This window comes from Myodes glareolus, chromosome 4 (genome assembly GCF_982192425.1).
Source record: "Myodes glareolus chromosome 4, mMyoGla1.1, whole genome shotgun sequence".
Classification (NCBI taxonomy): domain Eukaryota; kingdom Metazoa; phylum Chordata; class Mammalia; order Rodentia; family Cricetidae; genus Myodes; species Myodes glareolus.
The window spans coordinates 33,021,234-33,041,134 of NC_142029.1; the positions used below are offsets into that span (position 1 = coordinate 33,021,234).

Here is a 19,901-nt window from a genome sequence, read left to right on the forward strand (position 1 = left end):
CACTCTGCTCTATCAACATGGACTACTATCTAACTGGAAATGAAAGCTCAAACAAACTCTTTCTCCTTAAGTTGCCTTAGTTCTACTGTTCTATCTCATCAACGCAAAGGCCATGGGTACACCATGTAGCCAGTGTTTGAGGACTTGAACACACACAGCCTGGAGCTGAAGCGTTCTCTGTCCCAGTGATCTGGTCCTGCCCTCAGACTCAGAGGATCAGGAGCGGGTGTATCAGCTGGACACAGCAGGCACCCGTGGTCGTAAAGGAAGCTCTGGCTTTTAAAAAAAATGTTGATTAGGGCTGTTATCACTTGGCATGTGGAGTCAGTAGTGAAAGCAGCACATCTGAATGCTAACAGTATCTGAATGGGTGTAGGGGTTCCTACAAGAGGAACCAAGGTCTTTGGATATCTTGGCTGATCCTTTGCTTCCCGTGCACTGACTTCTTGGAAGAAAATACAGTACTGAATCCCTTACAAAATATTTTGCCCTTTCTGGGCATTCATTGTCCTAAGTGCTCTTTTCTCATGGTTTCTCTCTTGTATACCACAGACTGAGGATATTGTGCCCCAAATTCTGAGGAGCAAAATCTTTCATGTTGCTGTATCATTTGAACATCCTTAATCTGAAAATCCAAAACCTAATACCTATTAATGTCATGAGTTACAGAGAACAGTTTAAGTTGAAACAACAGTATGTCAAAAACTTGTAACGATAAAATATAAAGTAATAATGCATGATATTTACTGGAAAATATCTTAAAAGCATTTATATGAAGAAGTTTTGAGTTGTTTTATGGCACAAAGTTTATCTCTGTATTTAAGGCTGCTTTGTAATTCACTGTGTAGCCCAGGTTAGCCTCAATTCTTTACACCATATAGAGTTCATGGTATTTTTCACACACCTACTTGCAAAGAAGAGACGGTAGCAGATAGCATAAGTTTAATCAAGTGCAGCTCTGCGCATTTCCTGTTGTGTTCGTAACGATTCAGGGAAGAGTGTATCCTTCACACTCTTCGTGGAATGGAGTGGAAACCAGTTTGGGTTATCATTGGGTTTACATGGAAAAGCAGTTCTCTTGAAGTAGGGGTTGAATTAAGCGATTTGTAACCTTGAGTTTCTGCTATTAGGCAGCACTTAGGGATGTTACAGCTGTTGTAGATCATCGTCCTCCCTGGGGAGCAGTGCCCCTCTTCCTGAGGTTGGCTTTGTCTTCCTGAGAGCATCTAGCATGGTCGGGGTTGTGGGCTGCTGTTCATATCCCTTCACAGAAGGAGGGGTTTGGGAGGCGGAACTGTTGGACCAGCAACTGAATTTCTATCCATACTTCGCAGGCAGTTGTACACAACTCAGCTCTAATTGCTTCCAGCCTTGAGTCTAGGTTAGGCACTAGAGTACAGAGGCCTGGGAAAGTTAACTGAGGAGGACTGTGGGCCATGGGGAAGCCACCCTCCATGCTGGGTGCAGATCTTCAAGTGCATCTGCCAAAGTCATCCACACTTAGCTCTTTCCCCACAACTCTCAATATGCTCTGTCTGTAGGCACAATAAACTCACTGGTGTCCCTAGGGGAACTTTGGTGGAATGATACTTTGGTTTGTCACTGGGGAGGATGCAGCGGGTAGATTTGTTTACACTTCCCAGGGGATGAATTCACACAAGAACACACCTATAGTCTTCCTTATGGATATTCTCTTTTATCTAGATACCTGCAACAATATAAAAATAAATGTGCTTGAGTGTTGTAAATTCCATGGATTCTGCTGGGAAGTGATTTAAAAGGGCTTATTAATCAGGAGAAAGAAGAATGATAATTTGATAAGAAACTTTACAATAAAGAATTAGCTCCTATGTAAAGATTTATTATCAGCAAAACCGAATACCGAGTGTTTTATTTGGTTGGGAGATATTTACTTAGGGCTAGAATAGAATATTTGTATTTTACATACTACAGTAAATTAGTCTTCAATGTCTCTTGCTCCTGCGATGCCGTGAGACTTTGAAGTTGGACCATTTTTGCTTAGTATATGTTGCAAACAGGTCACATTGGATGGTACAGTAGATGAAACAGATTAGATATCTGTGCAAAAGCAGGAGATGACAGCCATACACTTAAGTGGGGCAGCTGTGGCTATGTCTGGACAGTTCAAGAGATGGCTGTACCTAGTTCAGGATGAAATAAAACTATGTGATGAAAGCCCAATAAATTATTTCTCGAGGATTATCAAAAGCCAAGCAGGGTAGCACACACCCATTTTCTCAACCACTTGAGAGGCTGAGCCCAGGAGTACAGAGTTAGATCCAGATAGCCTAGAGAGACTTAAAAATATTTTCCAAATAGCACATCGTGTAGCCACAAGACTCATGAGCAGACTACCCATGTTGCTATCAAGTTTAAAGAGAGGTTTCTCAGAAAGACAACGAATCCGATGGTTGTAAATTCTGGAATGCAGTCGTTTTCTGGGAAGATGAGCTGAAGTCATTGATCTGATAAACTTTTCTTACTGTCATTCTTGAGGGAAAAGATTTTCTTGATGTTGCTGCCGGCTTTCTTTGTTGACAGCGTCTCAATAGTCATGGAAGAAGAGAGGTTGGAAAGTTATATTTAGAAGTTGATATTCAGGATGTTTTCTTGCAAATTTAAAATGATTACAATGGGAAAACATTGTCAAGAGTTCCTGAGACCAAAATTCTGCCTGTTGCTGTAACAGAATGATGGCCAGTACCGGTTTAAAGTGCTGAATACCAGCTAATGGTGATGGAGTTGGCAGGGGAGGGAGGAGAAGCCTGAGACAGGCTGAGTAGTTGTCATACGGTTTGCACACCTAGCTTCTTATCAGAAGACAGAGTGATCTATAATTTTTACTAACACTTCCCCATGATAATCAATGTATTTGATCTTTTTTAAAATATTATCAGTGAGAATTAATTATCTTTAACACATACTACAACTTTTCCCCATTGGTGGGAAAGAAATAGTATGAAGTTAAATCTGTAATGTGGTATTAATTATTCAATTTCTTATCATTTTTATTCAGTTGGGTATACATTATACATAATATAAGATTAATAATACAAATGAGCTCACAGAGGATAAAAACAGACACCAAGATTTAATTTGCTCAGTGAATGCATGACATTGCATTTGCAAAACCAGTTGACTATTTGTCAATTGTTTTCTGATGTTTCCTTTTTATGTGCATGTGTGTGTGTATGTGAGTGTAGTGTGCATACATATGTGTCTACCTGTGCATGGGTTTAGAAACCAAAGATAGTGTCAGGGGTCTTCCTCTGTTCCTCTGCACATTTTTTTGAGGCAGGGGCTCCCCATTAACTTGGAGCTCATGGGTTTTGGCCAGGGTGGTTTCCGTCTTCTATCTCTGCCTCCCATAGTGCTATGGTTATAGGGACTTTTGGGTGCTGGGTTCTAAACTGAGGTCCTTATAGCTGGGCAGTACCTTGCTACTAAGCTCTCCAGTCTTCTGATTGTTATGTTTGTATGTGTGTATGTGTGTGTGTATGTGTGTGTGCATTATAATGAGTCTGTGTATATTTTATGCATATGTGTATTTTCTCGGTATGGGCACACTTTTATGTACATACGTTTGGAGGTCAAAAGATCATGTCTAGTGTCTTCTCTGTTTGTTCGATTCTTTATTTATTGAGCCAGGGTCTCTCACTTTACCCAGAGCTCACCACGTGGGCTAAACTAGGCAAGGAACTCCCTGTGTTATTTCCTGCATGCTGGAATTCCAGGTACACTACCTTGCCTACCAGGCATTTACCTGAGTAGTATGGATCTGAACTGGAGTCCTTATACTTGTTTGGTAAGCACAGGGCAACACCTCAGGTCAACTCTGGTAAATTTTATACTTGCTCTTTCATTTAAAAAATTTATTTTTATTATTTACATGTATGTATGTATGTATGTGTGTGTGTGTCTATATATGAACGTATTCCACATGAGTGCAGTGCCCACAAATGTCAGAAGAAGATATTGTATCCCCTGGAGCTAGAGTTACAGGTATTTTTGAGCCACTATATGACTCAGAACCCAGACAGTCTTCTTTCTACAAGAGCAGCCAGTCCTCTTAACTGATGAGCCATCTCTCCAGCCCTATACTTTTGTTCTTTTTATCTTTAAATTAGAGTTGTCAGCACCACTCCTGCAGCTGGAAGGATGTCAGAGGGCAGAGGAGATTAATTCCAGTTCTAATAACATAAGAAATAAGAAAAAGAAAGGCTCTGACGGTAACAAACTCCAGCAATAAAAACAACAGCAAAAGCTGGGGAGCTTTGAGTGAGGGCAGATGCACCCTAAGCTTCAGTGTCTTTAACAACGCTAATTATTTAAGTAAGTTACACATTACCAGCTGAAACATTGCAAACCTGGGAACCCAAGATGAGAACTCCAGAGTGTCTGTTGTTTGTGAGCAGGGACCCTAGGAGACAGCACAAAAATATTCCATAATTATTCCTTATTGCTTATTTTCATACGGGATAGTAAGATGGGTATTAGTCATGGAGACCCTTGGACTGTTGGTTCCAGTGGATAAAAAGACTTTTAGGATGGGGTACACTTTCAAGTCCACTGCTTCATAGTTGATGACAAAATTCAAACCATCCAGGCAAAGTTCGCAGACTGGCTCTTTCTGTTGTCAGAAGGCAGGAGTGACAGCTTAAAGAACCAAGGTCCTTCTACAAAAACATCCTTTAAGGTCTCTTTATTCTACTCTGGTAGATATTTTCCTTACCTTTGTTTTGCATCTTGAATTTTGTTTTCTAGGCACTTTGGAAAGGCATGAAACAGGAGAAAGAGCAAGGATTATTCTTAACCGTGGTGACAACGTGCCGCTTGTCAGAGCTGAGCCCGCACTGTCAGTGGCCTCCGAGACACACAAGCACAAAGGTGCAGAGCAGAGATCCTCCAGTTCCCACCAGTCTGGGCTAGTGCCCTGCCCTGGTCTGCAGCTGGAGTCTTCATGTAAGGTGAGTCCACATCTCCAGTGCTCTACAAGACATAGCAACCGGGGTTAGATGCAACATGGCCCTAACCTGTCGGTACAAGAGCAAAGAAGCAGATGATGACATTGGTTCAGTAATGTTGGGTGGAACAGGATGGGGAAAATTTAACTCCAAAGTGAATGACATCCTCACAATGACATTTGTGACCATAGAGTTTCCAACATATCAAAAATTAAGTTACTGATCCATCAACTCAAATTATAAGTGTTTTTCAATGGTGGTGATTATATTCTGTAGTTTGGATCCATTTTAATTCTTTGGTTGAATACATTTAGTATCTTTTACTCTGACTTGCTGCTTGTTATTAAACTAACTTTAATATTTTTTTCTAGACATGTGATAGTGATTTAATCTAGTTTCTTTCAGGTATTATTTTCCATTTTTTATCCTTCATGCTATCTTGTTAGCATCTTTACCGGTGCCATTGGTATGAATGTCCCTAGTCTTGTTTTCATGTAAATATCTTCTCCATAATATTACCTAATACATTTCTGAAATTTTAAGGGCTACTATAAAGTTTGTATTTTATTGCTCTTTTGCTGCTATAAATTATTTTCTTATTAATGAATAATTTGTATATAAATTTTCAATAACATGTCTGAACCTAACGGATTTTAGAAAACCAGAAGTAGGGGCTAGAGAGATTGCTCCATGGTCAAGAGCACTTGCTGCTCTTCTAAGGGATCAAAGTTTAGGTCTCCCCAGCCATATGGGCCTCACAGCTGTGTGTAGCTACCTACAGCTTCCGGGGTATGAGATCCTTGTCTTTCTTGGGTATCTGCTCTCACATGTGTATAGAGCCATGTTGCAAACTCATACACTCTTACACATAATTGAAAATAATCGGAATAAAATAAATAAGATCAAAATTAACTGTATGGACATGTGAGAAGGGAAGTTTCTAAATTAGGATTTGGACATTCTTCCCATTTCCGGTTATTTCATTGCTTTTGATGAAGACTTAGCTTTGATCCCATTTTTATCTTGTGTGCACATTTGTCTTAGAAACAAAAGATGTCTTGTCATTCGTCAAAGCAATGGAAGCCAAGCCACACCTCTGAACTTCCACACCGCCTTCCAGGTTTAGGGACCTGATGTGAATCTTATCTGAGTCCAGCACTCATTTTGAGATCTCAGATGCCAACCGAACACCTAACAGTGCATGTGTCACTTGAAGGGCGTTTGCACGACGGACAGTGCGCAAGTAACAGTGCTGGGATCACACTGGCGGATCGTCCCGTCTCTACGCTGGGTGACTGCACATCACAGATCTTCATACAGAGCCCCGTGGTCCTCGTTACGTCAGTCTCAGGGTAGTGGTCCACTGGGTTCTGAAAGTCAGGCCACTATCTCCCCAGGTCATGATTAGACTAGAGTGAAAATCCCCTGAATCCTGCACAGCCTGCTTCAGTTTATGCTCTCCTTCTTCGGGTTCTAAACTAGTGGATAGCCGCAGTTTATTTTCTGTACTTTTTCATTATTTTGAGGTCATCCGATCTGCACTTTGTATTTACTTATTAATTTTGGCCTACATGCATGGACATGGTGTATAGGCTGTGCTTATGGAGTCCAGAAGAGGGCATCAGATTCCCTGGAACTGGAGTTACAGGCAGTTGTGAGCTACCATGTGGGTCCTGGGAACCGAACTCAGATCCTCTGAAAGAACAGCCAGTGCTCTTAACCACTGAGCCATCTTTCCAGACCTAATTCTTAGCATTTCTAACATGAAAACAGGCTGTTTTTAAGGATATAAAACTTATATAGTTATGACAATTGTTTTTTTGAATCCTGTGCACAATTGGATCAACGGGTTCAGTTACGGAGCCCAGCTATGCTTTCCCATGCCTGTGCAGCTTCCTTGTCATCTGTCATAGTGGAGCAGGAATGTGCTGGAGAGGACCATGTGCTAGATCCCTGGGTCTGAGAGTGTCATAAAGAAATGCACCAGTTTGTACAATAAGTGTACAAATAGTGGAGTAGGGATTCTTCTAGAATGGCAGGCAAGAGCTAGGTGTCTGTTGATCTGTGTGTTTCAGAGTTGGAGGTGTAAGGTCTGTAGGGAAAAAAAAATCATTTTCACTAGGTTTTTCTGCTTGGATTCCCAAAAGGTAAACTGACTGCTGTTTTTTGCCACTGCTCTGAGCTATCCTTTCGGTAGTGGTAACAATGTATACACATTTCATTTTCTCTCTATAATTTTGTTTCTTTCTTGACTTCAAGAAGTAATAAAATGCCCTGGTCTTGTCTTCCTTCTTCTAGACTGATTTCCACTCTATTTTCTAGTTGTTGCCCTTTACCTGAGCAGGCTACAATTTTCAGCCTTTGCTCTTTGTAGTAGAGAAGTAAAGAAGACAGGGGAGTCACATCTGTCCCTCTCCATGTTCCTGTAGTCACCAGCTTTGGGGTGGCTGTGGGTATTTGCATTTGTGCTTCTCTCTTCTGCTTCCAGTTATATATGAGATATCCTCATTATCCTCCATTCATTATTACTTTAGGATTTTCTTAGAGCCAGTGTGCTGAGATTGTCATATTTTTACTATTTATTTGTTATTTGTTTGTTTGTTCGTTAATTTGTTTGTTTTGTTTTCCAAGACAGGGTTTCTCTATGTAGCTCCAGCTGTTCTAGATCTCACTCCATAGACCAGGCTGGCCTTAAACTCACAGAGATCCGCCTGCCTCTGCCTTCCTAGTATTGGGATTAAAGGCACACACTACCACTTGCTAGTGAGATTGTTTCATTTTAAAGTATGAGATTTCAAAGGTAAACTGGTGGTGTTATTAATCTATGTTTCTGTGCATGTGATATGTATGTGAGAGTGTGGGCATACATGTCCTGGCACCCATGTAGAGGTCAGAGAGCAGCTTCAGGTGCTGGTCCTTGCCACCCATATTGCTTGCCATGAGGTCATTTTGTTGTTTGCTGTCATGGATGCCACCCAGGGCGGATGTCTTGCAAGCTTCTAGGATTCTCCTCCTTTACTCTCACCATAGGAGTACAGTGACCACCAATGTGTGGATACTGTGCTCAGCTTTTCTATGAATTCTGGGGACTCAAAATTAGCTTTTCACATTTGTGAGAGCCTGAGTCATCTTCCCAGCCCATACGTGATTTGCTGTTAATATAGTGAATGCTTCATGAGTTTCTTAAGAAAATAATTTTCAAAGAGTGTGTGAATCACATACATTCTGTAGGTGAGGAAAATGGGGGACAAGAAGCCTATGCACTTTAGACCACCTAAGATGGCTTTGTGTTTGTGGCCAGCAATGGACAAGACAATTTAAAGAGAAAGAAAGCATTTAGAACTCAAAGTTGGCCAAATTTGGATGTTTCTAGAATGTTCTGTTCAGTTTTTCTTCATGTATTTGGAAAGTGCATATACATGAAGGCCAGATTATGAAGAGAACAGACAATGTCGTAAAAATCATTTTTAAAATATATGCACTTTGAATTTCTGGAGGAGTTGGATCACTGCTGCTCTACAAAGAAAGATCTTTGGGACCAGAGGAGGAGAGTCAGGGTCTTAAAGGATTTATGGGGTACAATACTGTGTGTTGACTTTCCTTAGATTGGACAGAGAATAAAGCAGGAGAGAATCTATTTAAATAGCAGTGGGAGAAATTTAGCTTTGAGGTAGGGATTTAACAACTGGGCTAAAATCATTGCTACATGACAGGGATCTTTGCTGCTACACTGTATTTTAAAGAGAAAAGTCCCATTTTGCTCATTGGTTAGTTGACTCATTTTCATTGTGTATGCGTGTGCGTGTGTGTGTGCCTTCAGTTCTTTACTGTGCTTCTTATCTACAAGATGGGTAAAGGGATAACCAGGATTATTTTAATTGCCACGACTTATGCATTCACAGTATCTATCTGAGAAGGACTCTGCTGAACCGAGCAGAATTTGTCTCCCTTACCAGCTCCCTGCTTGCTTGCTAGCTTAGAGCTGTCATGTCTAATGTAGGGACATTAAAATGAACGCAGGACAGCACTAGTTGGTGTTTGAAATAATACCAGGACAAAATATTAAACACATTCATTTCAAATATTTGAGATTAAATAAAAATTATTTAGACCACCTTTACTCACTTTCTATTTATGTTGTTTTAAAATGACTAGTGGGTGATATAAAACCATAAGTATGATCTGCATTTTATTTACTGAAGACAATGGTGACCATGAAAAGGGTTATGTGAGTCCTTTGGTGTAATCAGGGAGTGACTGTTTTAGGGTCACAGCTCAGGTCATTGCCTACTCAGCTCTGATGTTGAGCACTGGGGTAACCATGGGGTATCCAGAGAGACTTTACCTTACAGCAACAGGCTGTGGCCCAGGTGTAATATACTGGCTGTTGTTTGCTGATCTATGGTCTAGAAGTTCTCTTTGCCGTGGAATGTGTAGAAGTATCAGGAGGACCTCGATAAAGAATCTGTAATTCTTTTTTTATCCATCTCTGAAATTTTAATTAAGTCATTTATCTTAATTTCATATACTTTTGTATATATTTGTATATATGTGTCTATATGATGGAATGTATACTGGAATAGTTTGTGCCAATACATTAAATTCTGTTACTGTGTAGAGACTAGTACTTGTATGTGCTGGGGAGCACCACTCTTTCTAAAACAAGCAAACTAACAGATAAAAACAACCACAAAACACCCAGCAAATTAAGATTTCTGGGTGCAATCAAGTGTGTGTGTGTGTGTGTGTGTGTGTGTGCGCGCGCACACACACACACACACACTCCAAACCAAAATCTACTTTTGTTTTTTGCTTTTTGTTTTCTGTTTTGTTTCATGACACACAAAATAACCAAAACAGCACAGAGTAATGATACTTGAAAGTCTCACCTGTAGATTCACATTAAAATATTAAATTAAAGCTCACCGAGACAATATTACATGTAGTTTAACACCATTTCATTTAAATATTCAGTTATTGATACTGCATTGCAGTAGAAAAGAGTAAGTAGCATGTGTTTAAAGATAATTGAGTTATTTGAGAATAAAGGGCTGGAGAGATGGCTCAGCGGTTTAGAGTGCTTGCTGATCTTTCAGAGGACCTCAGTGTGGTTCCCAGCAGCCAAGCCAGACAGCTCACAACTCAGGCTCTGGTCATCCCTGGCCTCTCTGGCATCCTCAGATACTGCACATACACGTGTATACATAATCACAAATACTCTATGTGTACACGTATACTAGAATCTAAATAGATAAATTTCCCATGTAGAATGATTCTTTCCACCTCTTTGATTGGCAGGGCATCTGGGTGGCATTCCTTTTGATAAGTGATCAAAGTATAAATAATTTTGCATAATTTTTACAAGAAAAGTCATTTTCATTAAAGGCTGAAAACACTCAGCTCTATAAGTTCAGTGTGAAAATTTTTGTTTTAACTATTTAACTTTACTTAATCCTTATTTAGAACACAGTGACTGAAGGATAGCACCGCCGCCGCCCCTCAGGCAGTACAGGAAAACCTCTGGTAGTAGCAGTATGGGCATGGCAGTTTGCGTTTTGAACGATACATGCAGCAAGGGGTAGTTTTGACAGAAGGGAACCATTTCTCAGAGGCTCTGTAAGGTGAATAAAGGCTTCCTTAATGGATAATGCTTTCAAAAATAACTTCTGTGTGGGAAAAAATCCTATCTTTCATTTAGTAACATGAATTTAGACTTTTTTTTTTTAATTCAGAAAGTTGCCTCAATCACGAGAAAAACTAGTACAGTCAATCATAGCTTTGTTTCAAAACTCCCTCAGGAGGTCCAGTCCCACAGAAAGAATACGCATGGTGAAGTAACTCCAGCTGCCGGGCTCCTGCACAGGAGCCACCCTGCATTTCCTCAGAGGACTTCAAAGCCTCGCTCAAATCTAAACATTCGTCAGCCATGTAAATCGGAGTTACAAAAGGAAAAAGCGCCTATTTCATGGTGAACGGCTGGCCAGGGCCCAGCTTTGTGCTGCACGTGCCGGGGGAGGGGGGTTGCCAGCCCCAGAAGGGCACTGCTCCTCCCCCTGTGACAAATGCAGTTAACACCAGATCCATATTAATGTTGTCAAGTTCCCTTGATGCATTTAAACAGATTTTAATTGTTTGCAGCATTCCGAGGCCCCGGATAGATAGCCTCATAGGTCTTCAAAAAAAACTTGCTTAATGTGTGAGCGTAAAACCTCTCATCAAAATGAAACTTTGATACTGGCCTCAGTCACTGCCACGGGTTACTCAGCCCGCCAGCAATTTGTGTGGCAAAGTGCCATTTGAATAGCGTATTGTTGGGGGACTTACGGTCCACTTGACAAGGGCTCTTTCTCTAAATAGTACAATTTGACTCCAGCTGTTAGAGATTGCCTTTGACAGCAGCCACACAGAACGGGAGACTCGCTGCTGAAAAAAAAAAAAATCAATATCGGCTTCTTGCTTCTAGGAAGCTGTTCTTTTCTCTTCCGTGGACCTATCAACGGCTATTGAGGGTGGAGAAGTGGAAGCTTAAATATTGTTTTAAATGCAATCCACTTTGAGTTTCCAGTTAAGACTTGCCACAGACAGTACCAAAGTAGTGTTTTAGGAGACGATTTCCACGTCCTGGTTCCTTCCTGTTCAGTCACAGTTCTCGGGCAGTTGAGCTTGGAGTCTCTGTCCTCTGTAGAAAAGAATTAATGGAAAAGCAGATGGAATTTGGGGTGACGTTCCAGAGTCAGGCCAATGACTTCTCGATATTCGCTTGTCAATGTGTCTTCCACCTTCCCTCCGTTCTCTCTGTGTGTAGTTTTTATTTTTATTTCTTAAAATATGGATGGCAGAATCTTTTGTGGCTGCTGACAGCATTATGTTCCCAAAGCAGCCTTGCAGGTTTGGGGACTAGGTTTAGGGACTTTTCTAGTACTTTTTTTTTTTTTTTTGAATCGTACAAGGTTGCTATGATACCTGACGGGCAGTAATAGCTGCTGAATCTCTTAAATCTGATAACTCCACACTAGGATTCCTTTCCTTCTCTCCCTCTTTGATTGGGTCTCTCTATTATTTCCTTTTTGAACGGGTATCTCTCTTATTACCAGACGTTATGTTTAACATACAGCAGAGAAAACAAAATTGCAATCGCGAGATGAGAGAAAAGAAAATGTCTTAAGGTAAAATCTTGAAACATAAAACATTTCAAGTTATGAAAACCTTTAGCTGACTATTGATCTCCCAGGATTGCAGATATAATTTGTTTAAATTATTTCTTTCTTTGACTGTGTGTGACTTTGGATTTTTATTGGTATTTCCCTGAGATGTCGTAGGTCTTCATCTAAAGCGTGTTGAGTGAATCTGGAGGAGCTGTCATTTTTAACATAGAAAATGCCAGTGTGACGCATCCTTTCTCAAATGCCTTTTCACTGGGGTCGGTTGAAACAGCTGTGGTCTTGTCACTGGCCAACTCTGCACTGACTGAATCTTTGGCTGCAACAGCAACTGAAAATTCATAAAGCTGACGGTTCAATTGTGAACGAAGACCTTTAAGGCAGACTCAAGGTCAACGTTATTGTTTTTATAATTGCTGATAGGCAATCGTGATTTCTCCCAGAGAAGGGCTTTGCTCAGCTTTGATTTCTGCGAATGTTATCTCTTTTGTTAATTCTCTTGGAAGATTTTTCGATGAATAAATGTCTATACTACCTCTCAGTGCTCCCTGGAGCCTGGCTCTACTTCAGGACCCTTCCCCACACTGTATCCCATCAGTCTTGTTGGGGATGTGAAGCTCTGGGGTTTTAAAAATACTCCGTAACTAAATTCTCTCTGGAGTTACCAGCTAACTTGTGTGTGTGTGTGTGTGTGTGTGTGTGTGTGTGTGTGTGTGTGTTGCGGGGAGGAGGATCAATTCAGAAATATCAAGAAGAGTTAAGTGAATCAGGCATCTCATGTTGTGTCCATCTTAATCGAGAAACATCATTAGTGAGATTTACTACATATGTCTTAAAACTTGATTTTACTGACATGAATAACTTGATAGTCTCTTAGAGCACATGCGTGCTACATGTATACATAGAGCACATGGTCATGCTGCCATGTCATGACAGCTTAGGAACATTTCTTTCCCTAATTTCTTAGTTTCTTTTTTTCCTTTTATTTTCAGTTCTAAATTGTTTTCTCTTAGAAACAAAACCAAATAAACCAAACAAAAGAACAACAACAACACCCCCCCACACACACACACACTAAGAAAAACAAAACATGGCTTTCCAAGTTTTATCTGCTATTCAGCTTCATGGAGAACTGATTTCTGCTAAAGTAGAAATCCTTCAACACCACCTCCCCCTGTGCCGCCACCCCCGAGGTCAGATCTGTCCCATTTACACAACTTGTTTCTGGCGGCGAAGTTTCTTGAAATCATTATCTTTGTAACGATACACATTAGCGTATACTTCATAATGATACATACTAGTGTATATAGCAAGAGTGAGGTAAAATCATTATCTTTGTAATGATGTGAAATCATTCTCTATGTGGATGATAGCACACTAATCTCCAGTGTGCTAATAATAAAAATAACATACAAAGAGGGGTATTTTATTTATTACTGGCATACTAAATGCTAGCTTCAAGAATAAGAAGTAACATTTATAGAAATTCAGATGTTGGGTTAACCCAAAGGATTTAGACCAGGAAAGGAAAGGAGAACGAGATCTCTTTTATTGAAAGCTGGCCCTGTCCCTTGTTGACTGAGCACGCCCTCCGAGCCCATTTAGGGAAACAGAACAGAGCAGTGCTGGCATCAGTGACGTATGCCGATGTTGTCTCTAGGAGCGGAAAATGCAAACATGTTACAGGAAGCAGTTCTCTGGACAAAAGCATTTATTCTTATGGAATATTTCCTCTGAACTATTAAAACAAAATGTATTAAGCCCTTTGCTTTGTTTATTGATGCAGAATCCGACTGTGTCTCATCAGGAAACTGCCAGCATTCCCAACTGAGTGTTCAGGACTGAGTGTTCACAGTGGCATCCCGGAAGAGCCTTCAGTTCTCTGAAGTGACAGCTCGAAGCTAGGTAGCCATCTCCATCCTAAACGTAAATAGCCCGAAGAACCTTTTCCTTCAACTCTCATTATTCCTCACAGATATTAAATGCTCCCAGGATGCCGTATGGACAACAGGGACTTTCTTTTCCGGTGTACATAATTTTATACACAAACAGATCTGAACACTGTATGGTTTTTGTTGATGGTGGTGTCCCCACCCCCCGCCATTGTCTTAGACACACTTTTTCTGAAGTCCTTCCCAAAGCTTATGAAACACAAAGCCCTGTTCACCCTCTATTCTTTTCCTCCCTACCTCCTTAGATGTCTCTGGTCACCATACAAAACTCCACCATTTCCGCTTCATGCTTGGTAGCAAATCTTTTGTTTTCCTTTTTTCTAACTCCTCGACCGAGCTCTTTTTTTGCAAGCCCCACAGTCTGGCATTGAACATGTGGCTATGTCTGGAATACAGAGAGAAGAGCACAGGCCCTGACTTCCTATGAGGTCATCCAGAGATTTAAATGAGATTATTACTCCACGGGTAATACAAGTGCCCAAACTTAATGCTCATTTGAATTTAGATTGTCCATTAAATTTATGTATTATGGGTTTGTCAGATAATCGTTTTTAATCACTAAAGACTGAAGCATGGTTAATAAAAACTTAGAGCGAGAAACTGGGGTTCATCCTGAAGATCTGAAAAGCATACCAGCCAGTTACTGGCTCTTACCTTGACTTTAGTCAGAAATGGCGGTCCTGCCTTCAGGAATCTCAGAATGAGACTATGTTTGAGAGCTGTCTCCTCCTGTTTTATAATCCTCTCTAGGGCTGGGATTAAAGGCATGCATTGCCCGGCTTCTGTGGCAAACTAGTGTAGCTACTGTAAAAGGTGTGTGTTACCATTACCTGGTCTGTAAGACTGCCCAGTGGCTGACTGTTTTGCTTTTCAGACCTTAGGCAATCTTTAGTTATTAAAATACAATTGAAATGCCCCTACAAAAGACCTACTTTTTCTTCAACCTACTCACCTACTGTTAAAGTCAAGTTTATGGATGATTTTTAAAACTGTCTTTAAGGCCCCATAGACTGTTTTATCTCTTTGTGCTTTTGATTTTTGTATAAACTAAAGATTATCTTAAATAATCCTTCGAACGCATATTGCCTTAATTTCTGGCATGTTCAAGGATAGAGTTGCCATGATAGTAGCAGAAATATCTAGTCTTCCATGTGTTTAGGATAAATTTCATTCATTACCACTAGTTTTGCTTATCTAATCTCCCCTTCTGTTTAGAAGAGAGCAGTTAGGACCAGAGACCAAACGTGAGGAGCAGCCACAGTGAGCGCTCAGATAGTGTACAGCCCTTCCAGTTAGCTGCGCACTGGCCCTACCGCTGGACACATTCTGTGTTGCCTTCATATTCTGCATCCTTTAATTCTGGGACTAGATTTTTGTGTTTTAAAGCATTGCATTACTCTAGATTATCATAATTCTATTTGTAACCAGAGTTTTCCCTTTAGACAGGGTCTCACTCAGTAGGGCTGGCTACCCTGAAACTCATCACACAGACCAGGATGGCTTTGAACTTACTGCTCTCCTCTTGTTTCTGCCTCCCCAATCCTACAATCAGAGGTGTACATCCTGTGCCAGCTTTGTAAAACACAATAATTAAAATCCACCTATCCTTTTCTTATGAGTAAATTAGAAAGGACTGGGCACTGAGTTTATATCTGTATCTAAAAGGACCATAATAGATGGGTAACACCATGAAGTATAATAGGAGCAACTGCCTTCATCTGCTGGCTTAATAAACTTAGTAAGCTTATTCAATAATGATAATGAAATCTAGGGTATTTGGCACACAGAGAACCAATGTCTCACTTTAGGTGAGACACAAGCAGCGGTTTTCTTAGACAAAAGGTGACACGGTTAAAATGGCTTTGTTCACCAGTGAAGTTTCTGGCATCCCCTCCATTTACCTGTCTGTCAATCTCAGGCTCATTTCTCCTAGACACAGAGTTATCTAAAATAATCACTCAGACATAGCCCGAGGATTATATTGTATATCATGCGTCGTCTTCTTCCCTGGGATAATTACTTTTCAAGCCCACCCCTTAATATAAAACCCCCAAAGCTATCGGCCATCTAATCAACAGGTTTGCAATAACGCTTAGGAATGGATGTATGATAAATATGAAAGAGGTTTACTTAGGCTTCATTTCCCAAATGCGGGAACTCAAGTTAAGTCTGGAAGCCCCAAGCAGCAGCTTCCTGATTTTGGTAGTTGATTTGGAGACTGCTGTGCCGCTCTCTCATCAGAGGACAGGAGGGAGAGCGGACGACACTCCGGTGCATACAGCTTTAAAGGCTTGCAGGTTTCTCTTTGGGTGGGATAAGTTCACAGTCTCAGGGGACTGCAGGCCTTAAAGGATTTCCTCTTCTTCATTGACTCTTAATACCTGAGTGAGATCCGGATGATGAGGCTGCTCAGTAGTTTTCAATAGGCTAATGTTCTTCCACAGGCTGGCACCGTCGACTCCAGGTCTTCCATGCCTCTTCCTAACGGAGGCCATATACTTCAGATGCCCCCCTGCCTACTCAAATTCCCCTTTGCCTACTTAAATTCTACATGGCTAACAAGCACATGCCAGCTCACCTTTGAAGTACCAATATGTTGCATAATTATTTGTAAATATTTATACCACTTTCCCAAGTAGACCTTAAGTTCTGTGGTGTGTATGTTGTATATATTTCTGTAGTGAGGTAAGTAAGGCAGAAAATTTATTCTGTAGATACTCATTGACCACCTACTGTGTGCCCTAAACCCCCAGACACTAGGAATTTCAGCAAGAGCCAGGACTCAGGCAGCTTCCCTGTGCAGGGAGAAAAGATGGGTTGTAATTTAAAAAGAAAAGGCCGGGGTCAGAAGAGATGATTCAGTGGTTGAGAGTAGTGGCTACTCTTCCAGAGGACCAGGGAATTGAGTGGTTAGTATGAGGCTGGCTAGAGGCATGCAATGATGCATATGGATGTTAGAACCATATATGAAGTGCTACTGGAGGCAACCTGTGCCATGGAGCGGCCTCTGCTATATAGAGCATGGGTCATGACAGTCATAAATCTTAATGGAGACATAGTGTTTGTGTGGGGAACAAGTCTAAAAGATCAGAATGTAAGTGTGGATCCTAAGGAGAGTGTTAGTAAGATGTTAATGCAGCCGGAGATAGTATGTGTAGCAAGGGAAGATGGAAAGTAACTGAGCTTTCTTCAGGAATATAGAGAGGATTAGAATCTGGGCTGGGCTGTTTCACTGTACTCATTACGAGTTACTACTGAGCAGTGCTATCCAGACAAAATGCTTTGCAGCAGATTCTAGGGCTTGCTCTGTTTGCCAAACTGAAACTTTTCTGTTCGTTGACTAAGAAGTTACCCCACCAGCTCCTGTTATGTTTTCACTCCTGGACTCAGTGACAGTGACTATTATGGCTTCCTTAAGTAGACCACACAGTGTTCTTTCTGTGATTGTCTATTTTCTTTTATTATATTCACCATCATGTCCACAGGGCCTTTGTTTTGGGTTTTTTATTTTGATTTTGTTTTGTTTCTTTGTTTTGTTATCTGGTGAAGAATTTCCTTCTAGAGCTGAATAATATTTTATCACAGCTACTTAAGATCTCTCCATCCATCCATTCATTTACCAGTGGACATAGTTTTCTCATCTCTGTTACTGTGAATAACACTGCACTGGGCATTCCCACCCCTTTGAAATCTTAATTTTATTCTTGTGGTCAGTATCTAGCAGTGGAATTCCTAAGTCATGTGATAATCCTAGTTTTCCTTTATTTCCTGTGTGTGTGTGTGTGTGTGTGTGTGTGTGTGTGTGTGTGTGTGTGCCATAACGCATGTCTGGAGATCAGAAGACAACTTGTGAGAGCTGGTTGTCTCCTTCTACCTTGTTGATGCCAGGTGTCCACTTGAGGTCATCCGTTGTTTGGTAATAAGTGCCTTTATCTGCTGGTCCACCTCAGTGGTCCAGTATCAGATGAACCTGGGTATTGTTTTCATTTGACTTTGCATTACAGAATTCGTTTCCCCACATCCTCACTGATATTTGATGTCTTTTGTTTTAGTTTTATGACATCTCCATAGGATGAGATGTGATGTCTTTGTTCTTTTGGTTTTCATTTTTATGATGATTTGTGTTTATTTCCTTGGCTACTGATCTATCCTCTTTGGAGACATGTCTATCAAATTCCTTGGTCTGTTTTGAGTCTGATTTTTCAGAATTTTGTTATTGAGTGGTAAGAGTTCTAGAATTTAGACTTCTAAAGGCAACTTTTATCTGTGGAGGAAAATATTATTCCTAGCATAGGCATAGACGTAAGACCATAGTCATGAACACATACCTCTCACCCAGATCAGTGGGGCTTCACTTCTTACTTTACCTTGTTAATGTGGCTTTGTTAGAAAACAAAGCAAAATATTGGTGGGTACATTCAAATAAAACCCCTGTTCATGTAGGATAAGCCAGAGATTAGAAAACATTTTCCCTAGTGAGATCCTAAGTGCTCTTGCCTTTGTGGATTGGCTTGTCTCTGTGGCAGCCTCCCAATTCTGCATCTGTAATGCAAAAACCAGCAGTAGATGACTTCTGTGTGAAGGAACAGTGCTGTGTTTTAGTAAAACTTTATTTACAAGAGGAGGCAACGATGATTTGAACATCAGATAATGGTTCTGACCCTTCAGTCGGGTTCTAAATAGGTACAATGTGCTGCATGTGGAGGCTGGGTTTTCTTGTCATTTCCTCTCTGCTTAAACTTACAGGCTACAAAAAGGCAGTTACTAGGTAATTGAGGTGTTTCTACAGGATCTCCTTCCCCCCTTAACTTTATGTGTGTGAGTGTTTGCCTGCATGTGTGTCTGTCTGTGCACCATGTGTGTGCAGTGCCATCAGAAGCCAGAAGAGGGTATCTGGTCCCTGGGAACTAGAGTTATAGACAGTTGTGAGCTGCCATGTAGGTGCTAGGAACTGAACCTGGGTCCTCTGCAAAAGCAAAAAAAATTTCCTAACCATTGAGCAATCTCTCTATCACCTATAGAATCTTTTTAAAAGGACTTCTGTCCTTAAACACTTCATGTACTTTTGTTTCTGCTACATATTGCTTTAGTCGATGATTCTTACTGTACTGATTTCAGTTTAGCCAGCTTTTTATTGAGTTGAAATGGTCAGAATATCTGGTGGCCACATGGAGACATATGCTGATTGGCCAGGCAGGAAGTATAGGCGGGTCAACCAGACAGGAAGTAGAGGCGGGGTGATGAAAACAGGAGTGTTCTGGGAAGAAGGAAACCCATTCCTCGCAGTCCAGCCCAGACTCACCAAAGAAGCAACATGTGACCTGCCCTGCTGTGAAAGGTACTGAGCCACGTGACTAACATAGATAAGAATAATGGGTTAATATAAGCTACAAGAGCTTATAAGTAGCCTGAGCTAATGGGCCAATCAGTTTTATAACTTATGGAGATCTTTGTGTGATTTTCTTTGGGGCTTGCCGGCTATGGGGTACTGGGCAGGACAGAAACCCCAATAAGCCGGCCCTCCATCCCTTCATGTTACAGAATTGGAGTGATAAGTAGTTGTGTGCTGCCTGATGCGGGTGCTGGAAATTGCAAGCAGACATCCCCCACTAATCAAACCTGCTCCTAAAAGTTGGGTCATCTCTCCAGCACCAGTTTGTTATTTAAATACACACATGTTGCTCCAAAGGGAAGGAGTGCTTAATAAATTTTGCCCCTTGTTCTATGTAATCGCAAACCACTTCTGGCTGGCTTGTTTTTCCTCTAAACTTACACCTTTCCTGGTCTTTGGGTCAATAATCAGC

General features: G+C 40.9%; 1 protein-coding gene across 4 annotated transcripts in view; it reads left to right on the forward strand.

The window, feature by feature from the left end:
- Wdr72 (WD repeat domain 72) overlaps positions 1-19,901 on the forward strand; it is a 185,623-nt gene that overhangs the window by 60,493 nt on the left and 105,229 nt on the right. For all 4 annotated transcript variants that reach the window (XM_085689386.2, XM_048424310.3, XM_087905376.1 and 1 more), the window contains one exon: positions 4,786-4,988. In XM_085689386.2, coding sequence (XP_085545512.2) covers positions 4,786-4,988 — 203 coding nt within the window. The remainder of the gene's footprint in view (positions 1-4,785; positions 4,989-19,901) is intronic.